This window comes from Hylobates moloch, unplaced genomic scaffold (assembly GCF_009828535.3).
Source record: "Hylobates moloch isolate HMO894 unplaced genomic scaffold, HMol_V3 SCAFFOLD_1, whole genome shotgun sequence".
Classification (NCBI taxonomy): domain Eukaryota; kingdom Metazoa; phylum Chordata; class Mammalia; order Primates; family Hylobatidae; genus Hylobates; species Hylobates moloch.
Genome location: NW_026652276.1, coordinates 51,002,832 through 51,022,933, shown reverse-complemented (window position 1 = coordinate 51,022,933; position 20,102 = coordinate 51,002,832). Strand labels below are relative to the sequence as shown.

The 20,102-nt window shown below is 40.7% G+C and overlaps 1 protein-coding gene across 5 annotated transcripts in view; it reads left to right on the top strand.

Moving 5' to 3' along the window:
- MYO1B (myosin IB) overlaps positions 1-20,102 on the top strand; it is a 175,636-nt gene that overhangs the window by 47,379 nt on the left and 108,155 nt on the right. For 4 of the 5 annotated variants that reach the window (XM_058440104.1, XM_032755114.2, XM_032755113.2 and 1 more), the window contains exon 3: positions 3,469-3,584. In XM_058440104.1, the coding sequence (XP_058296087.1) occupies positions 3,469-3,584 (116 nt within the window). Of the gene's footprint in view, positions 1-726; positions 773-3,468; positions 3,585-20,102 lie in introns of those variants that run through there. The other variant, XM_058440111.1, reaches the window with a different exon arrangement.

Below are 20,102 nucleotides of genomic sequence, written 5' to 3'. Positions count from 1 at the left end.
CATGTTCGACCCCTACTTCCCATCATAGCTTGAACCAATCTTTCAGGTTAAATTTTAGAGTACCCTGGCCTAGGAGGAAGTCCATTCTGATGGTTGAGGGGCCTTAGAATTTTATTTTTGGTTTACATAGGTGTATCAGTTACTGTTGCCGTGTAACAAACTACCTCTCAGAAATTAAAGGCTTCCACCAACAGCCATTTATTTGCTCACAATTCTCTGGGATAGCAAGTTAGCCTGAGTTTAGCTTTGTATATTTTCTGCTAGTCTCACCTGGAATCACTCATGTGGCCTTAGGCATCTGGTGTCCTTACTGGGGCTGGATGGTTTAAGATGGCCTCACTCATGTCTAATAGTTAGCAGGCTGTAGGTCAGGATACCTTAGCTCTCCACAGGACCTCTCTGACAGGCTAGCTCAAGCTCATTCACATCATGGCTTCCAGCCACAGTCATAAAAAAGGAGACACATCCTAATACGCAAATGCTTCTCAGGCCTCTACTTGAGTCTCATTTGCTAAGGTCCCTTTGGTTAAATCAAGTCACAGGGACAAATTCAAATTCAAGGAGTGGAGAAAGAAACTATCTTTAAAGTAACAAAGTCACATTTCAAATGAGAAGTGCATGCAGGGATGGAAAGAATTGTTCTGGCTGTTTTTACAGTCTATCAGAGTCAAATGACATTTAGGGATTTGTTAAATGGTAATGTTACCGGAAAGGAGTCACAATCCAGACCACAAGAGAGAGTTCTTGGATCTCACGCAAGAAAGAATTTGGGGTGAGTTCATCCAGTAAAGTGAAAGCAAGTTTATTTAAAAAGTAAAGGAATAAAGAATGGCTACTCCATATGCAGACCCATTTTTATGGTTATTTCTTGATTATATGCTCATTAAGGGGTGGATTATTCATGCCTCCCCTTTTCAGATCATATAGGATACCTTCCTGACGTTGCCGTGGCATTTGTAAACTGTCATGGCACTGGTGGGAGTGTAGCACTGAGGACAACCAGAAGTGTTCTCATCACCATCTTGGTTTTGGTGGATTTCAGCTGGTTTCTTTACTGCAACCTGTTTTATCAGCATCGTCTTTGTGACCTGTATCTCATGCTGACCTCCTACCTCATCCTGTGACGTAGAATGCATAATCATCTGGGAATGCAGCTCAGTAGGTCTCAGCCTTATTTTACCCAGCCCCTATTCAAGATGGGGTTGCTCTGGTTCAAACACCTCTAACCGTAACACATGGCATACAGGCTGATTAAAATACTAAGCACTGAGTATAGTATATTTGGTGTTATATTTCAATGCAAGAATAATTATATATGTTTCAGTGGCTTGTACCCTCCAATTAGTGATGAACATACCCTGTGTGATTTGGTTATTTAGTTAACAAATATTTATTGTACATCATGGTGGGCCAGACATTGTTCTAGGTGATAGAGATGCAGCTGAGGGAAAACAAACACACGTAATTTAGTATGTATAACAGTCACAAGGAACAAAGAGAAACTTACAGCTTATTACTGTGGCTTTTGATTTTGAATTTGAGGCAACAGAGTTTGTTCTGTATGCAAGAATGCCACAGAGGCAGATTTTTATCAAGGATTTAGCCACTGTGAAGTTTGGTTTTAAAGAGCAACTCAGTAAGTGGTTTTTCTGCTAACAGCAAATCAATATATTTTAGAAACTATTGTATTCAAGAAATTACCTAAAAAGGGAGAAGGATTCAAATAGTACTTTTCTACTTAAAGAAGGTTGATTTTTTAACCAATAGATGTTAAAGAAATAACCAATGGCTATATTTTTATATTTACCAAGGCTACTAATTCTAATGTATTAGCTAGAAGCTATTCAGACAAGTATTCAATGTCAGGCATCTCCCATCTGATGTTTGCTTGTGACATTGTCCTTGGGAGACATCTCCCATCTCCTAGGTGGGTTGCAGTGTGAGGACAACTAGAACACCTTGAGAAAGTCTTGTCATTGTGAGGCCAGATTAATTGGGTCCTAGTGATAGAATGTTAGAAATAAATGTGAAAAATTGCATGGTAACTGAGCGTTTTCTTTCGCAACAGCAGTCTTGTCCACATTTGACAAGATAACATTTGTCCATCTTTGACAAGATAATATTCTTACAGGATGAAAGTGTGTTTATATATATATATAACCTGTTCAGTTTTCCTAGTTGGGAGAAAGTCCTTCATAATTAATATCATTGTGACCCCTGTAAAAAGAAAAAAAAAAAGTCAGCAGAACATTTCTACGTTCCTTCATTTTCTATTCTGTTTAATTTTCTAGAAATATCTGACAGTCTTTTTGAATCCCAGTGGTGGTAATACTGGAAAAACTTGTTGCTCTAAAAGTGCTACCTTTTGTGGGATGACATTGGAAAGGTGGGAAGTTGGTGGTCTTTTTTCCCCTTGTTTCTTTCTTTCCTTTATGAACCTTTTTCTTTCTAAAAGTTTTATCGCTCATCACTTTATCACTTACTTTATCACTTTACCACTTTTGTTGGCATCTTTTTCTCCCCCTTCTGTCTTTATGATGTTGAAACTGAAGGGGAAAATGGAGCTGCCAAGATAAGTTACAGTTAAGTGACGTTTGATTGTGGCATTGTCCTTGGCATTGCACAAAGGGAACTAAACCAGCACCACTGGTGCTGCCAGGAATTTAGGGTCGAAGTAGAAAGGAAGAGAAATTGCGTTCTGGTTTAAAGTTCAGTGAGAGAAGGTTAGTACATGCTAAAATATAGCATTAATCCCTCAGAAAGTACATTTAAATTTTACATTAAATGTAAATTTGACATTAAATTTAAATGTTGACATTAAATGTACTTTCTGGAAAGTACATTTAAATTTGACACTAAAATTCTGATATTATATTAGATTAGATTAGATATAATGAGATTATGTGGTTTGAATGTCCAAGAGATACCTGTAGCTCTGATACTGAATTGAACGTGATCTGAGCCCATTGTAGAAAGATTGACAGACTTGCAGAGGGCCAGTGCCAAAGGGAAGGCCCTATGAGGTGTGGGTAGGGAGGAGGGGAACCCTGGGTTACTATCGACTGAAAAGGTGGAAAAACATGAGAGAAGAAGGGGAACTATAGCTCTATCTAGAATCAGGGAGAGCATGGCTCTTGCTTACAGTTAGCAGTAGTTTGTGACAAAATTTGTGGAAAATATGACAGGGCTTTGGAGAACTCTTACCGAGAACCATAAATTAGTTCAGAGATATATTTTGAAAGGATTTTAAATATATAAATGTATGCTTTCCATTTATCAGCAAAATAAATAGACATTGTTGACCATCTGTCTTCAGAGATGCAAAGCTTCTTAAAATGTATACAATAAATGGTGAAGCAGAACTAGTGTTGATTTTAAAAGGTTGAAACCATACAACACTAAAGCTTAAGACGTTAAAATACATTTTGTGTACTAACTAATGGGCATGTTTTGTTCTTTCTTTTGCAGACATACATTGGAAGTGTGGTTATATCTGTTAACCCATACCGGTCTTTACCAATTTATTCACCAGAGAAAGTGGAAGAATACAGGAACAGAAATTTTTATGAACTGAGCCCTCACATGTAAGTACTGCACTAAAACATTAAGTTTCTCTTTTACTCCAGAGATATGTAGTTGACAGATGTGTGCAGCTGTCTCCTTTGAATTTCAGAATAATGTTTTTGTCAGTTTTTAAAAAAAATTTGATAAAAGTATGAAGACTTTAATTGTTATTCTTTATTTTAAATTTTAAAAAGTCAGAATACTTCATTTGACGTCAGATACTTCTGCAATATTTGGATTCAGGATGTAAAATATTTTCTGTTCAAAATTCTTTGCAAGTAGCAGCTGCTGCTAATTATTTTCGCAAATAAAACAGGAATGTGCATTGTTTATTATTATAAAGAGCCCAAGCAGCTTTTTCATAGTCTTGTTGGGCCAAGAAAAATCCCGAGTGTTGGGTTGTATGATGGTGTTTGGGTAAAAGGACTAAACAATACCTTCAGTTTGTAATTTTTGCAGACATTGTTCACCAGATGCGTGGGATAGGCCAGTGATTTCACGTACTCTGGAAAGTCACTTGTTTGATTTTTCTGAAGAAGGTCACTTGTTAGTGTAAATAATTCCTTCACAGTACCTGTAGATTCTGTTTGTCTGCTCCTTCAGAGTTCTTTGTTGACGTGCTTAAGAGATGCCGAAATGATTTGTCCACTTTATACCACTAGAATTTTGTTTTCTAGTCTGAATGACTGAAACATAACACTGGAAAAGTTTTCCTAGATTTGGTAGATCAGTGATAGAACCGGGTTATTCAACCCTAGAACTTTTATTCCTCCAAATAAAAATATCTGAAAAAGAAAGTTGGAGAGAGAATACCCAGAAATTATCACAAACAATACCTTAAACTTTTTATTTCTCAAAAAACTTTTTTATTTATTCTTATGTTACATTTACTGATTCAAGACAAATATGTTCACTATTTACATTCTCATGTCCACTACTGAGTTTAAAGAAAAGGAAAGAGAAATATGCTAAGTTGGGCCAAGTCACGTAATGAGTTGACAGCCTCAGACTTCTCCGCTTGTTGCTTAGGCAGAAACATTTCCTGCCTCCTCTCCTGTGGGCATGCAAGCATTTTTACCAGAATTCATGTACTTATGATTGTCGGTTGCTACAAGTGGCCCACAGTGTCTTGCAGACGGGAGTTGGTTGATGCAGCATAACATCTTTTATGCAATAAACTGTTGAATGCAGATTTAGAATATTTGTGAACTGCTGCTGAATGTGGGCTGGGAACAATGTATGCAGAAATGCCTTGGAAGGTGTCAAGCATTCTACAAAGCTATGTTGTTCGTTATTACCACCATTGCTATTACTTTTTCGCAGTAGCATCATCCTCTTTCTCTCAAAACAGATGATATGCTGAAAACAACCCCAAATTGTCATGAAATGCACATAAATACGTGTGCATGTAGATGTTGATGAGGAAATGTTCAGTAAATGTCTTGGTTGTGGAAAAGATTTATTGGTCATTGGCATATTGGTAGCGGGGCATTTGAAAATGGTTAAGCTGGCAACTTGGGTCGCTTCTAGAGTTGAGACATTTTCAGTCTTTTTACCGAAAGCAGTAGTACTCAAAATGGGGCAGTTTAAAACCCCAGGGGACAGTTGACAATGTCTGGAGACATTTTCGATTGTGAAACTGGGGGTAGGAGGGTGCTTGCTGCTAGTGGGTCAGGGATGCTGCTAAGCATCCTTCAAAGCATATGCATCCCTTCACTGTAAAGCATTGTCTGTTAACCATGTCCATAGTGCCAAGGTTGAGAAGCCTTGAAATGAAGTGAAAGAACCTGCAGAAAGTCTTCATTATGTCCTAGCAGAAAGGATTTTCTCTGTATGATTAAAGATTGGCTTTATTAATTTTGATAGAACATAAAATCTAATAATTAAGGAATATATATATACCACTGTCCAGATGCTTAGTTTAGTTTCTCTTGATAATGCAGCATGCAGTGATATATTTGGGCTGTTTGGAACTAAAGATTATTTATTATTTAAATGTATGAAAATGGTTATTAATGAATAAATCTGCTGGTATATTTTGTCAAGCAAATTCTGATCATTTAGTTTTCTTCTAGAAGTAGATATTGCAAGTGATCTTGTTTCATTTTGCCTTAAGACAAATAATATCTGAAATTTGTTCTATAAAGTTATCCTGATAGTTAAACCTCTGTGATGAAATACTTTATTTAATACCTAAATATTTTAAATTCTAGTCCTCAAAGCCCCACTTCTCAAAGTATGGTGCTTGGACCAATTGTATCAGAATTCCCCCAGGGGCTTGTGAAAAAAATCTGGATTCCTAGGTCTTACTTCTCGTAAGGTAGGAATCTACATTTTTCACAAGCTTTCTGGGTGATTCTTAGGCGCATGTAAGTCTGAGAACGTGTTGCTTTAGATCTATATTTAAGATGTTTTTCTTTCCTTTCTTAACTACTTACTGCAATTTGTGATCTTTAACAATAATAATAGTAATAATAAAATATTTATGGCTAATATTTTATTCAGTACTTACTATACTGCTCTAAATACTTTATATGTTTTATAACTCATTTCATTCTCAAAATAATCTTGTGAGGTAGACACTATTACAAATGGGGAAATTGTCACAGAAAGATCAAGTAACTTATCCAAAGCCACACAGCTGGTGGGAGTGGAGCCGGGGTAACATCGGTTGCCCCTCTTAACTGGAAATGGGCTTGCCATTTTCATGACAGGGCCTCTTCCTGTGCACTTCCACCCCACTACCCTTGGTTTGCCTGTGTTCCTGCACCACAAACCCTCCAGGATAATCTTGACTGTGCCTCAGTTTACCTCCAGCAATTGTCCACATGCTCTTTTTGCATTTTCAGCTTTAATCTCCACTCTGGGAATGTTTAGATATATAATGTTTGGGTAGATAGAGAATGTTTGGAAGTCTATTCTAGATCATAGTAGTTCATGCTCCAGAAGATACATTTTTATCCCGGCGCCTGGAAGACTCCTGTAGGAGGCAGCATGGCACTGCTACTCTAGTTCACACCCCTCACCCCCAAGGAAAAGAACCACCACCAGCACTAAAATAAAATACATTCTCAATGTGCTTAGGATAAAGAAAAAGACATTTTACCATGGCCTACAAAGCACTACGTGGTGAGCAAAGTATAGTTTTACTAATGCATCTGAAGTTGCCAGATCCCTCTCATTCCCTCCCATCTTGCTTGTTCTGTCAGTCCTCACTCCACCCTCACCACGTTCCCTCCCATGAGAGCATCCTTGCATAGGATTCTGTGCCTTCTGCCTGGAATGCTTTTCCCTCCTTCTCCAAAGCAACTCGTGTTCTTCCTTCAGACCTCAAATTGCAGAAGACCTCTTCAGGGAGGAACCTTCCTCACTTGCTCCCTACTGAGGCTAGATCTGTTGCTTTTGCCACATTTACTATTTAATGTTTGTTTAAGGGATGATTTGTCTAAGAATTTAATAAGGGTTCAGTAAAAACATAGCGAACAGGACTTGGGTTCAAGTCCCAGGTCTTCCATTTACAAGCTATATAATCTTGAGCAAATTACTTGAAAAACTTCAACTCAAAGAAATTAAGTAATTAGCTTATTCAGTGGGAAAAGAATTATTAATTAACTCCTGGGATTTTTGTGAGGGCCAAATATGTAGTTGATATTTAGATAATGATCTAATACGTATAAAGTGCTTAGCATGGAATCTGCCATAACTCTGTGGGAAAGGAGAGCTGTTTCTATTAATGAGAATTATAGCAATTGTTGTAATAATAAGGTACGTGGGACACATTTCCAACATTCTCACATGCTCTGTCTCACCACTTTCTGCATGGTGGGTCATTTTCCACTTCCTTTGGTGTATTTTCCTGCATTTTTCTTTGCGAATGTTCATCTTTGACGGTATTTTGAAACAAGATCAATGCTAACTTGGTTCCCTACTAAAACAGCCTGGCATTCTCAAACAGGATGTTTGTGATGTAAGGGGGTAAGATGACCTTAGCTTTTGATGCATTCTAATTGTAAATATTTCATGAATTTAGTTCCAGTTTGAATAGAAAACAACTTAAGCAGCTACTCAGACTACATACTTTGAAAACTTTGCCAATTAACTTACCCAATATTACATTTGAAATTTACTTGTAATTTTTTTTTTTTTTTTTTTGAGTCGGAGTCTCGCTCTGTCACCCGGGCTGGAGTGCAGTGGCGTGATCTTGGCTCACTGCAACCTCCACCTCCCAGGTTCAAGCAATTCTCCTGCCTCAGCCTCCCAAGTAGCTGGGACTACAGGTGCCTGTCACTACGTCTGGCTGATTTTTGTATTTTTAGTAGAGACAGGTTTTCACCATATTGGCCAGGCTGGTCTCAAACTCCTGACCTCGTGATCCACCCTCCTCAGCCTTCCAAAGTGTTGGGATTACAGGTGTGAGCCACTGCGCCCAGCCTTCTTTTCTTTTCTTTTTCTTTTTTTTTTTTTTTTTTTAAGTGATGAAGTCTTGCTATGTTGTCCAGGCTGGTTTCAACTTCTGGGCTCAAGAGATCTTCCTACCTCCTGAGTAGTAAAACTATACTTTGCTCACCACGTAGTGCTTTGTAGGCCATGGTAAAATGTCTTTTTCTTTATCCTAAGCACATTGAGAATGTATTTTATTTTAGTGCTGGTGGTGGTTCTTTTCCTTGGGGGTGAGGGGTGTGAACTAGAGTAGCAGTGCCATGCTGCCTCCTACAGGAGTCTTCCAGGTGCCGGGATAAAAATGTATCTTCTGGAGCATGAACTATAGGCACATGTCACTGCACCTGGCTTACATTTGGAATTTAATTTGAGCTGTGTTCACTGTTAGTCTGCAAAACACCCAGATACTTTTGTAATTCATATGTTTTGAAGGTGTCTACAATTTATCTTTCTTTAAATTTTAGATAATTAAAAAATAATTCCATTTTGTGTAAGTATATGACTTTCAGATCATGGAAATGTATAGATTGGTTTCTTACCTATTTTCCTTTTAAAAATAGCTTTCTGTTATCATTTGTGGGTCTGTTAGTCTCCCAAACATGTAACTCCTCAGCTGGACTCCTCCTCTGCGGCTCCTTTCCTTCTCTGAACTGTCCCCGTTATGTGTTAAGCCACATCTTTGAGCAGGTTATCATTGGGTGGCATCCCCAAGGAAATGTGGGTGTGCTGCGTGGCAGAGCCTGTACCACCATTTGCTTTTCTAGTTAGGTAAATGATGTCTTTCCAGTATGATTTTTAACTTCTTTGAAAATAAGGAAGGTAAAAAATGTATTCCAGGGAGGACTGAGTACATTTCAGAAAACTCAGTAACTGGATTCATTGAGAACTGCCTCAGATTCCCAAACAGCATTGATAAGGAAAGGCTGAGAAGGGAGAGATGAGGGAAATAATCAAACTACAGGTTGAGCATCCCTAATCTGAAAATCCAAAATCTTAAATGATCCAAAATCAGAAACTTTTTGATCACAGCATGACACCACAAGTGGAAAACACCACTCCTGACCTCCAAATGCAGGCATGCAACATAGAATTGATTCTGTGTCCCTAAGAGAAAGATAAAATTTCCTTCAGGCTATGTATATAAGGTGTATATTAAATATAAATGAATTTCATGTTTAGACTTGGGTCCTATACCCAAGATAATTTTGTATCTGCAAATATTCCCAAATCTGAAAAAATTTGAAATCTACAACACTTCTAGTCCCAAACATCTTGGTTAAGTGATACTCAGTCGATACTTAATCTCCTTCCACTTAGTTGGAATAGCACTGTGACAGTGCACCTTCAGATATTTTAGTTACCAAATCCACTGGCCTTTTTTGTTGGGTGATTGCCTTTTAACCTTGCAGCAGTTGATGCAGTTTATCACCAACAGGTGGATCTTCTAAAATCAGATCATGTTACTCACCTTCCTTGAAACCTTCATGGGCTCCCTATTACTCCTAGTTCCTTTAGTGTAGTGTTCAAGGCCCTTTACAGTCCAGCTTTAGCTCTCCTCCCTGCTCTCCTCCAAACCCCACTACTCTCCTTTGTGGAATCTCCTCGAGTCAGAGCCATTCATGTCTTTTCCTTTCTATGTCTCATACCCTGTACCTTATCTCCACTGTTAAAATCCTGTCAGTCTCCTATGGTCTGTCTGAAAGGCTTGGTCAGCCCTAGCATAATCCACAAGGGACTTGCACTGGCCCTGAGTTATGAGACCATTCATGTGGTCTTAAACACACCTCTTCTTGCTATGGTTGAGTAGGTTTTGGTGTCACCCTCTTGAATGAGACAGAAGCTTCTGTAGGTTAGAAACTTTATCCTGCACATCTCTGTGGCTGTCTCCAGTGCTTTTCTCTTAAGAGCTCAACAACTATAAAACAAAAGAGGTTTTAAGTGATTTTTCATTACATTTTACCTGTGTTGTGGCTGAGAGTTCAATTAAATCAAAATGTATTTGATAGGATACTTGTGGAGTTTATTCAAAATTCCGTGCAGTATAATGAGAATTTTTTTCTTTTTTTAAAAAAAGAAGCAAAAATGTTTTTATGGTGCTCTTCAACTCTTAAGTATTTGTTCAGCTTTGATTTGTTCATGTTGTCTATATGTCTATTGGAAGGAACTTGCCACCAGAAGAGGAGTGTATTGTGGTACCTGGCAACTAGCCCTCTGGTGGTCATAGCCCAGGAGTGAGCTGAGATGCGTCCTTCTTAAGTTAGGATATAATGTGGTGGCCGTATTACCTTAGGTGTTGCAGTCACAATGTGAAGCAGTCTTTCCATGTTAGTAAATGAAAAACTCGGCCGGGTGCGGTGGCTCAAGTCTGTAAACCCAGCACTTTGGGAGGCCGAGGCGGGCGGATCACGAGGTCAGGAGATCGAGACCATCCTGGCTAACACGGTGAAACCCCGCCTCTACTAAAAATACAAAAAATTAGCCGGGCTTGGTGGCGGGCGCCTGTAGTCCCAGCTACTCGGAGAGGCTGAGGCAGGAGAATGGCGTGAACCCGGGAGGCGGAGCTTGCGGTGAGCCGAGATCACGCCACTGCACTCCAGCCTGGGCGACAGAGTGAGACTCTGTCTCAAAAAAAAAAAAAAAGAAAAAGTAAATGAAAAACTCAGTAACAAGTGTTAAAACTTAGAAAAGTGGCTTACAGCTTTGAATAATTTCTGGTTACCCTCACTTAAAAATGGGTAAGCAATTAGTGGGAGCACCTGGTATGGTGCTAATGTCAGTTGTCCAGAAGTGAGCCCTCTGTCTGTGGACTCTTTGACCCCTACTTTTGGGCCAGACTGATTTTTCAGGATCACATACCGTTGCCCATGAATGATGTTGCTATAATGCTTGTGTGTTTTGAGTCTTTGTTGATCTTGTTACCATTTTACTGCATTCAGGGTGAACCAAAATTATGTTATAAAGAACATTTCTGACCATATCTCAAAATGTACCAGTGCTGTGGTTGAGTATACAGAGGTTAGGTTAAGATTCCAGGGCAGAAGACTCACACAATATTTCTTTTATGTAGTCAATTTTTTTTTTTTTTCTGCAACAGAGTTGAAATTCTGTGAATTAAAGCTGTGTTTATTTTGAGAGCTCTTATTGCAACTAGATTCTGAATTCTCCTGTAGAGGTTGCTTGTGCAACTGGATGTGAAAGTGCTTTCTGAAGGGTGTGTGTGTGTGTGTGTGTGTGTGTGTGTGTGTGTTGATGTGATATTGCTGAGGCTGTTGTGTTATTTCTTTGATTTTACTTTTGGAATAGTTGAGCCTTTAAATTGATCCAGTAGGTCTCTAAAAATAAGTTGCAGAAAAGAGTTTTATGCTTTCCCATCTAGCATTCTTTTTATTTATTGCTATAGAAGAGATACTCATTTACTGAGCAAATATTTATTGAGAGCTTCCCATGTACCAGGCAGTCTTTCAGGCACTGGGATACAGCAGTGAACAAAACAGATGAAATTCCTGTCTTCATGAGAGAGGCTAAACTCCAGCTTAAGTATTTAGAAGTCAAGATTGTACACACCATTGGTTAGAAGGGAAAAAGGGAAGAGCAGAGGAAGGGAAGCTTTCGTGAAAAAAAAAAAAAATTGAATCTTAAAGGATATTCTTATAAAACCCCCTTTGAGCCATATCTAAGGCAGCTTAAGTCAGTAGATGACAGATTGTGGTCTGCAAGGCTTTGCTTCTGTCCAGACCTCAGATCTACGCAGGTAGCTTGTACAGAAGGGGATTAGAGCTTTGTTTGCTCTCCAGTTTTTAGATGCCTTAAATAAACATCTCGTGTGTAATGACACCATCTTGAAAATAGCTAAAATTACCCTTTTCCTTTTATGCATTACTGTCTTGGGTCAAAATAAGCAGAAGGCAGGCACTGTGTTTGCTGTCAGTCTTGGGGGATATTTGTTTGATTCTGGACAACAAGGATTAGAAAACTTCTGGACTTAGGCGAGTTTCATATCAGCAGTGCAATGTCCATGTGGTGGTCAAGCTCTGCTGTTGACTTGAAGCTTCCTGAGGCTGGGTCTGCAGTGGGAAACATCTCTGGGCCTCACACCTAATCAGCTTCTATAAATGCTGCATGAATTGAACTTGCTGCCTTTGACTCTCAAAGTTTTCTTCCCAGTATGTTGCTTTTTGGGGCTATTTTCAAAACAGCTTCTTTCAGCGGGGCGCGTTGTTGGCTCACGCCTGTAATCGCAGCACTTTGGGAAGACGAGGTGGGTGGATCACCTGAGGTCGGGAGTTTGAGACTAGCCTGACCAACATGGAGAAACCCTGTCTCTAATAAAAATACAAAATTAGCCTGGCGTAGTGGTGCATGCCTGTAGTCCCAGCTACTCGGGGGGCTGAGGCAGGAGAATTGCTTGAACCCAGGAGGCGGAGGTTGCAGTGATCAGAGATCATGCCATTGCACTCCAGTCTGGGCAACAAGAGCAAAACCCTATCTCAAAAACAACAACAACAACAACAACCACCACCACCCAGTTTCTTTCAGGATATATACTCTTAGCAGAAAGAGACCTCAGCTAATTTTTCTTCCAGATCATGAAGCTTTTAAAACTCAAGTAGGAAGGTTGGTTTGATGTCAGCCTAATGTTTTTATCATGAAAATTGTTATGATGTAAGAATACATTTATTAATTGAAAAGTGTTTCTGGTACATCTGTGCAGTTTCAGAATCCTAATTTCTAGACCCCCAATTAGAGTTTATATCCCTTCTCACCAAATGCACATCTCAGACTCGAAAGGATTTATTGTAAAAATGCTATTTGTGAAGCCACGCCTATGTTCACACTGGCATACATGATAATTTCAATGATACAATCTTAAAGGGAAAAGTTTGGTTCTCAGCAAAACAGCTGCTTCCTGCCAAGATGTGGCTGGCCTTTGACAGACTCTGAGAAGTTCTGCAACATCCTGGAAAAGATCCATTTCATCTGGAGAAGCAGCACTGAGGCCTTGGCCCTGAGAAGGATTAGTGTAATTACTTCATCCCTGACAGAGAGAGCTATAGTTGGAACCCACCTGGGAAGCCTTGTCTAGGGAGGTGGGAGGGGTGCTGACCCCACCCTTTGTTGTTGAAATTGGAATCTTTGCCACAATCTGTTGCTGGGACTGGTGTGGCAGGGTAAGTAGGGCCAAAGGAGCCCTGTGGGGGTTTGTCTGAACAGGGGCTGACAAAAGCTGGTCCCCATCCAGCCAGCCCAGGGAAGTTAGCAAAGCCAGGGATAATGAAAGAGTTCAGCAGAGCGAATATGAGGCCCTAGTCGTGAGACTGCGGAACTGAGGGTGGGGATGGGGCCACCACAGGGGCAGAAACTCACGTAGAGGGGAACAGGCCCAGGCATACCAGCCCCAGGTTCCAGTTCCAGCCTGTCCCAGGGATCCCAGATCCCCAAGTGCAAGTGATTGTTCATTCATCTGATAAACATGATTAAGCATCCATAACATGTTGAGGTGCTGGGAATACAAAGATGAATTTGCCCTTAAGGATTCACAGGCTGGTGTGGGAGACAGACTGATAAATAAATACCGAAGGGAGAAAGCGGCCATAAAAAAAGGTGGGGCATGTCCTGGTTTACCCTGGACAGCCCTGGTGATTCCTGTTGTAGCAGCATAATTATTAATAGTGCTCTTGGAATTAACAGAAGAGTCTGAGCATGAGCAGTAAGTGGTGTGGTCCCCTGGGAAATGGGGTACAGCCCTGCCTGAGGAGCTAGGAGATGGGATGGAGGACCCCTGGGTGATGAGTTTGCCACATGGATAAAGAATAGGACTCTAGGCTCAGGAGAGAATTTTCTAGTCAGAGGGAACAGTGTTGACTCAGTCATTCATCATACATTATTTGAGTGCCCACCGTGAGCCATGTACTAGTGCACATACTGGGGACACAATGGACAAAAATCTTGGCCTTTTTGTGCTTACATTCTAGCACAGAGAGAGACATTACACAAGAGACGTTAATAAAACAAATGGCATTTTAAATGGTGACAAGTGCTGTGGAGAAACTTAATGCGGGGAAGGGGCATCAGGGCTGTGGGGGAGTCACGGGTGTTTTACTGTTTCAAATAGGGTAACCAGGGAGTGCTTTATTGAGATGTTATATTTCAGTATCATCCTCTAGGGGTAAGAGGGAGAGACATGTGATGTGTTGAGAGAAGAATGTTCTAGCCAGAGGCAACAGCAGATGCAAAGGTCTGAAGGGGAGACAGACCGAGCTAGAACAGCGTGACACGTCAGTGATCTAAGTTCGTGTAGTTTCCAAAGGTTGGAACCTGGGTGCAAACTGAGGATGGGCAGATGAGGTGGAAGAGGAAGAGCAGACCCAGGTCACAAAGAACTTTTGTGCTAAGGATTTTTAAGCAGGTAGGAGGAGAGAGAATATGAGCCTTGGGATTTGAACTGCTGTGGGTGTACAGAAAAAGAGAAACTCAACGAGAGGTTTAGGTTTAGGGACCTAGTAGGCTTTTGCAGTAAGGGACAAGGACAGAAGGCTCATCTGAGGATGGGAGGGACACTTTAGAGGCAAATCCGTAGGATGCAGTGGCTGACCAGAAAAGGTGAAGAGCGAGGGAGAAAGGGGTATCAGAGGGAGAAAGGAGGGTCAGAGCCCAGTCACAATTCCTGGCTGGGATGGAGAGGTTCGGAGTCCCAGGCAACCCCTGGAATTGCAATAGCCTGGAGATAGTCTTGCGAAGCAGCAGTGGGTACCTAGAAGAGCATGGCTCCAGGTAATTGACAGCAGATAATTGTATGTTTCTAGCATCATTTCTGATACCAGGTGTGTGACTTTCTTCCCCCAACACCAACCAGTTATCTGACACTAACTGGGTGTCCAACAGTTCAATTTGTTTACTGGAAAGGAGTCCCCCAAGAGAGGGTTCTTGGATCTTGTGCAAGAAATAATTCCAGGTGAATCCACAGAGTAAAGTGAAAGCAAGTTTATTAAGAAAGTAAAGGAATAAAGAATGGCCATTTCATCCCATGAACAGAGCAGCCCTGAGGGCTGCTGGTTGCCCATTTTTATGGTTATTTCTTGATTATATGCTAAACAAGGTGTGGATTATTCATGCGTTTTCCGAGAAAGGGATGGGCAATTCCTGGAACTGAGGGTTTCTCCAGGTATTTTTTTAGACCACATAGAGTAACTTCCCAACATTGCCATGGCATTTGTAAACTGTCCTGGCGCTGCTGATAGTGTATTCTCGCATGCTAAAGCATTATAATTAGTGTATTATGAGCAATGAGGGTGACCAGAGGGCAGTTTCCTCGCCATCTTGGTTTTGGCGTGTTTTAGCCAGCTTCTTTACCGAAAGCTGTTTTATCAGCAAGGTCTTTATAACCTGTATCTTGGGCTGACCTTCTGTCTCACCCTGTGACTAAGAATGCCTAACCTTCTAGGAGTGCAGCCCAGTAGATCTCAGCCTTATTTTATCGCGCCCCTTTTCAAGATGGAGTTGCTCTGGTTCGAACACCTCTGACAAACTCAGTTCTGACACTAACTACACAGTTAGCACAGACCACACAGGTCAAAGACTTAGTCCTACAAGAGTGCCCCACTTCAGACACCAGCCACGAATGGGGTACCCTGACTACTCACACTTCTGCTCAGCCAACCCCACACATTTGGGGGTTTCCATGATCCTCAGGTTCAAGAATTTGCTAGAACAACTCACAGAACTCAGGACGATACGTTTTTTAACATTTACTGGTTTATTATAAAGGATACAACACAGGAACAGTCCAATGGAAGAGCTGCAGAGGGCACGGTGGGGGTGTGTATGCAGAACCTCTGTGCACTTTGGGAATACCACCTTCCCAGCATGTCAGTCTGTTCACCAACCTAGATGCCTCCATCCCCCCAAAAAAACAGAATTGAATTGTGTTCAAATTTTTATAACCCAATCTCCAGCTCCCCTCCCCTCCCTGGAGGTGGGGAGGTGGGGTTGAAAGATCCCCCGCCCTCTAATCATAGGCTTGGTCTTTCTGGTAAACATCCCTATCCTGATGCTACTGAGGGGCCCCACCTGAGTCCCCCCATACCATAACCTCAGGTATGGGCGAAACGGACTTGTTATGAATAATACAAGATACTCCTATCACCCAGGAATTCTAAAGGCTTTAGGAGCCCTGTGTCAGGAACCTGAGACAAAGACCAGATACATTCGTTTTTATACCACAGATGTGGACATGTGTATTATACATTATTCTTAAGAAGCCATAGAAAGCTTGTCCTGAAATACTCGAATGCTGGCTTCCTGAAGCCAGGTTATTGTTGGAGTTTCTGTATACAATTTTAGAAACCTGAATTAGTAGGCCACCTTTTTCCAAGACATGTCTAAGGGTAGCAGCAGTTCAACTCAATAAACATTTGAGTGTTGTGTGCCCAGGATCCCATCCAACCCCTCCAAGTCATTTCCCCTCTCTACTGCCTTATCTTTTTTCTTTCTTCTTCCATTCCCACCAACATAACACGCTGCAATGTTTCTCTTGATTCCACGTCTCCTAGCTACCATGCCATTTGTTTCCTTTATTACCAAACTGAAAAGTTGGGTATGCTTATTGTCTCTAGTTCATCTCTTTTTCTTTTGTAAATCACTCTAATTGGGCTTTCATCTCCCACTCCACTAAAACTTCTTTTCAAGATCATTTGTGACCTCCATGTTATCAAATCCGATGGTCAATTTTGAATCCTCCTCTTCCTTTGTCAGCAACATTTGACAACATGACCAGCTCCTTCCTGGAACCCTTTTAAAATTTGGCTTTCTGGCCTCCACATTTTCCTGTCTTTCCCCCACCTTGCCGGCTGCTCCATATCCAGCCTCCGCATTCCCGTGGCAAGTCCAGGGCCTCCGCTCTGGGACCTTTGCTTTTCTCCTCTGTAGGCATTATTTAGATGAGCCCACGTGGGCTTCAAATACCCTCTATGTGCTGACTATGCCTCCCGGATTTAGATCTTCAGCTGAATTTCTCTTCTGACCCGCAGAGCTATGTTGAGCTCTGCAGCATCTCTTTGGATAAGGGGCATCTCACACGTTAGCATGCTTCAAACCAGACTTAGGATTGCCCCACTTCCTCTTCTCTTTCTCACCTTGGTCAGTGGCAGCATCATCCTTTTGTTACTCGATGCAAAACTGTTTTTTTCCTTTTCTCCTACTGCACACTCAGTCCATCATCAGCCTGATCATCCTAACCACCTCCATAGCCACTTGTGTGTGTCCCAGGCCACTACCCTCCTTTGCTTGGATTATGGTGGTGGCCTCCTCACTGCGTCCCTGCTTCAACTCTCCTGTTGCCTCCGCGTCCCTCCCCTCAACCGCCAACTTTCTTATCTTCATGAATGTTATGGCTGCTGCCTAGGGTGATCTTTTTTAAAGATCTCCATCAGATTGTTTTTCTTTGCTGCTCACAAAACCTGCAGCGACTCCCTTGTGGCCTGCATGGCTCCACTTGATCTGGGCTCTGGCCACCTCCCTGAATGCATTTGTTACTTCTCACCCTCTCTTCCCCAGCCGCACTGTCCTCCTTGCTGCTTCTTGAACATGCCACTCTCAGCATCACTCTTGTACCATAGAGGGGCTGACTTGTTCTCTTACTGCAATCAGGAATAGCAATCCCTGAAACAGCCAAGTCCTTCCCCAATCACCTGTTATTCTCTTAGACTACTTTATTTTTCTTCAGAGCATTTGTACTTACCTGACATCTCACCATGGGCTCATTTTTTGTTACTTTATTGTCTTTTGCATTAGAATGTCATCTCCATGAGCACTTGCGCTTTATTTTACCATCCCTGTATCCATAGTAATTAGAACAATGCCTGGCGCAGAGCAGCCACTCCATAAATATTGGTGGAGTGAGTGAATGAATGAATAGATTGGTGGGGGGTGGGAGAGCTGCTGTTTGTTGGAAACTGTAGAAGACATGGTTTTGTCTTTAAGGCTCGTCCATTCTAGTTGTGGGTTGGGGGTGGCTACTTAAGCCACATTTTAATGTTAACAGTATACTTACAAGGAACAAGTTGGAAGTGCAGAAAAATTGGTGGGTTCGGAAATTCTGAAGGTGCCACTTGTGTTGAGTCTTGAAGAAGAATTTTTTTTTTTTTAAGACAGAATCTTACACTCTCACCAAGGCTGGAGTGCAGTGGCGCGATCTTGGCTTGCTGCAGCCTCCACCTCCTGGGTTCAAGTGATTCTTGTGCCGCAGCCACCTGAGTAGCTGGGATTACAGGCATGCGCCACCATGCCTGGCTAATTTTTGTATTTTTAGTAGAGATGGGGTTTCACCATGTTGACCAGGCTTGTCTCGAACTCCTGACATCAAATGATCTGCCTGCCTCGGCCTCCCAAAGTGCTGGGATTACAGGCATGAGCTACCACTCCCGACCTGAAGAAGGAATTATTGAAGTAGGTGGCTTTTGTAGTTTATAGAAGATAAAACAAAAGACCAGTTTTGGTTATGGCATAATGACCCTGAATGTTAGGAAAGAAACGGTATTAGAGTTGAGAGTGTAGAGCTATTTTTTAATTTTAATAAAATATTCCCATACCAATCTGCTTGAATCATTGGGAAGACTGAAGGATTATGAAGGTTATTCCAAAATAATAGGAGGAGAGTTTGGGATAAGGAAATTACTTAAAATTACGAGCTATGTGTCTGGAAAAAATGCCATCTTGCATTTCAGTCATGAACTGTAAAAAATTTTTCAGACTTGTTAAATATGCCTAAATGTATATGTGTATAAATGCAATTTTTAAATGAATGAGTGGTGAATGATTTAATGTTGAAGTGATATGTGTAAACATATGTTAATTCATTTGTTTTACAACAGAATTTCTAGTTGCTATTGGTGATGAGTCACAATGTAATTTAGGAAGGGGCAATATTTGATATGAAGAATACTGATTTTAACCTTTATTAACTCTTACGAAGCCCTTTGAAGCCACCCCCTTAGTGTATTAGTGTTCATTGGATGCATAGGTGATCAGCTTGAGATCCAAAAAGAATATCCTTGTATCCTCAGTTACAGTAGGAACTTCCTAAGCCTTATAGATGACTTAGCTTGCTTTCACATAAATTTAACAATAGAGGAATAAGTTAGAGTATATACATTTTCTACTAATCTTTTTCCATCAGTCCACATCAACAGCCAAAACTTAGGCTGTTTTAGCCCCTGGAGGGAGAGATGATTTGGATGGTTTTGCACCACGGACCTCTACCTTGGGAAAACACATGCAGGCATAATCATAGGTTACCTGCGGAAGGTCTTAGGTTATCGGCTTAAGACCGGAGGGTTTCATTTCTGCTTTTATCCTCTATATTTTCATGAAGGATGGGTTGCTAAGGGCCCTTGGATGTTTCTTTAGGAATTGCTAGTTTTTAAGCCATTGCTTTGCCTTCAAAAGACATATTTTCACACTCATACACCCTACCTCACATTTGGCCATGCAGTGTTGCTGCTGCTTCTATCTATATTTATAACTGGTTTGGCCGTTATTAATAGCAGAAGCTTATGCATATTTTTCTCATGTGAATAGCATTATGGATTAAAAAAGGGACATTCAAAATGGCAGAATCTCATCTAAGGTTAGGGAAATGTATTAAAGAAAAGTGTTACTGAAGTATAAAGATGTTAAAGGCATAAATTATAAAATGAACACATGTAGCTATTTAAGATTACATGATAGAGTGAGTCATGGCTATCTGGTTACTCATTACCTGGAATGTGGGTATACGGAAGGAGGAAGTGTGGAAACATGTGCATGGGTGTTGGGCATTGTTCCTAAAACAAGTAGAAAATGATATATAACACTTTGAACATTTGCATCCTTTCTGTAACTTAACATAACTTTTATTATAAGAATATTATATCTATGATTGATTGTTAATGTCATACTTTGTCTTACAGGCATAGCTTAGGTAGCATAGATGCATTTTAAATTTTGAAAATCTTTATCCTTTTCTATATTTAGAGACTTTAACTTTCTTTGATGTTTACATATATATTGCATTGATCTTTAATAGGACTCTTAAAATTAAAACCAGTGCTAATTAAAAATTC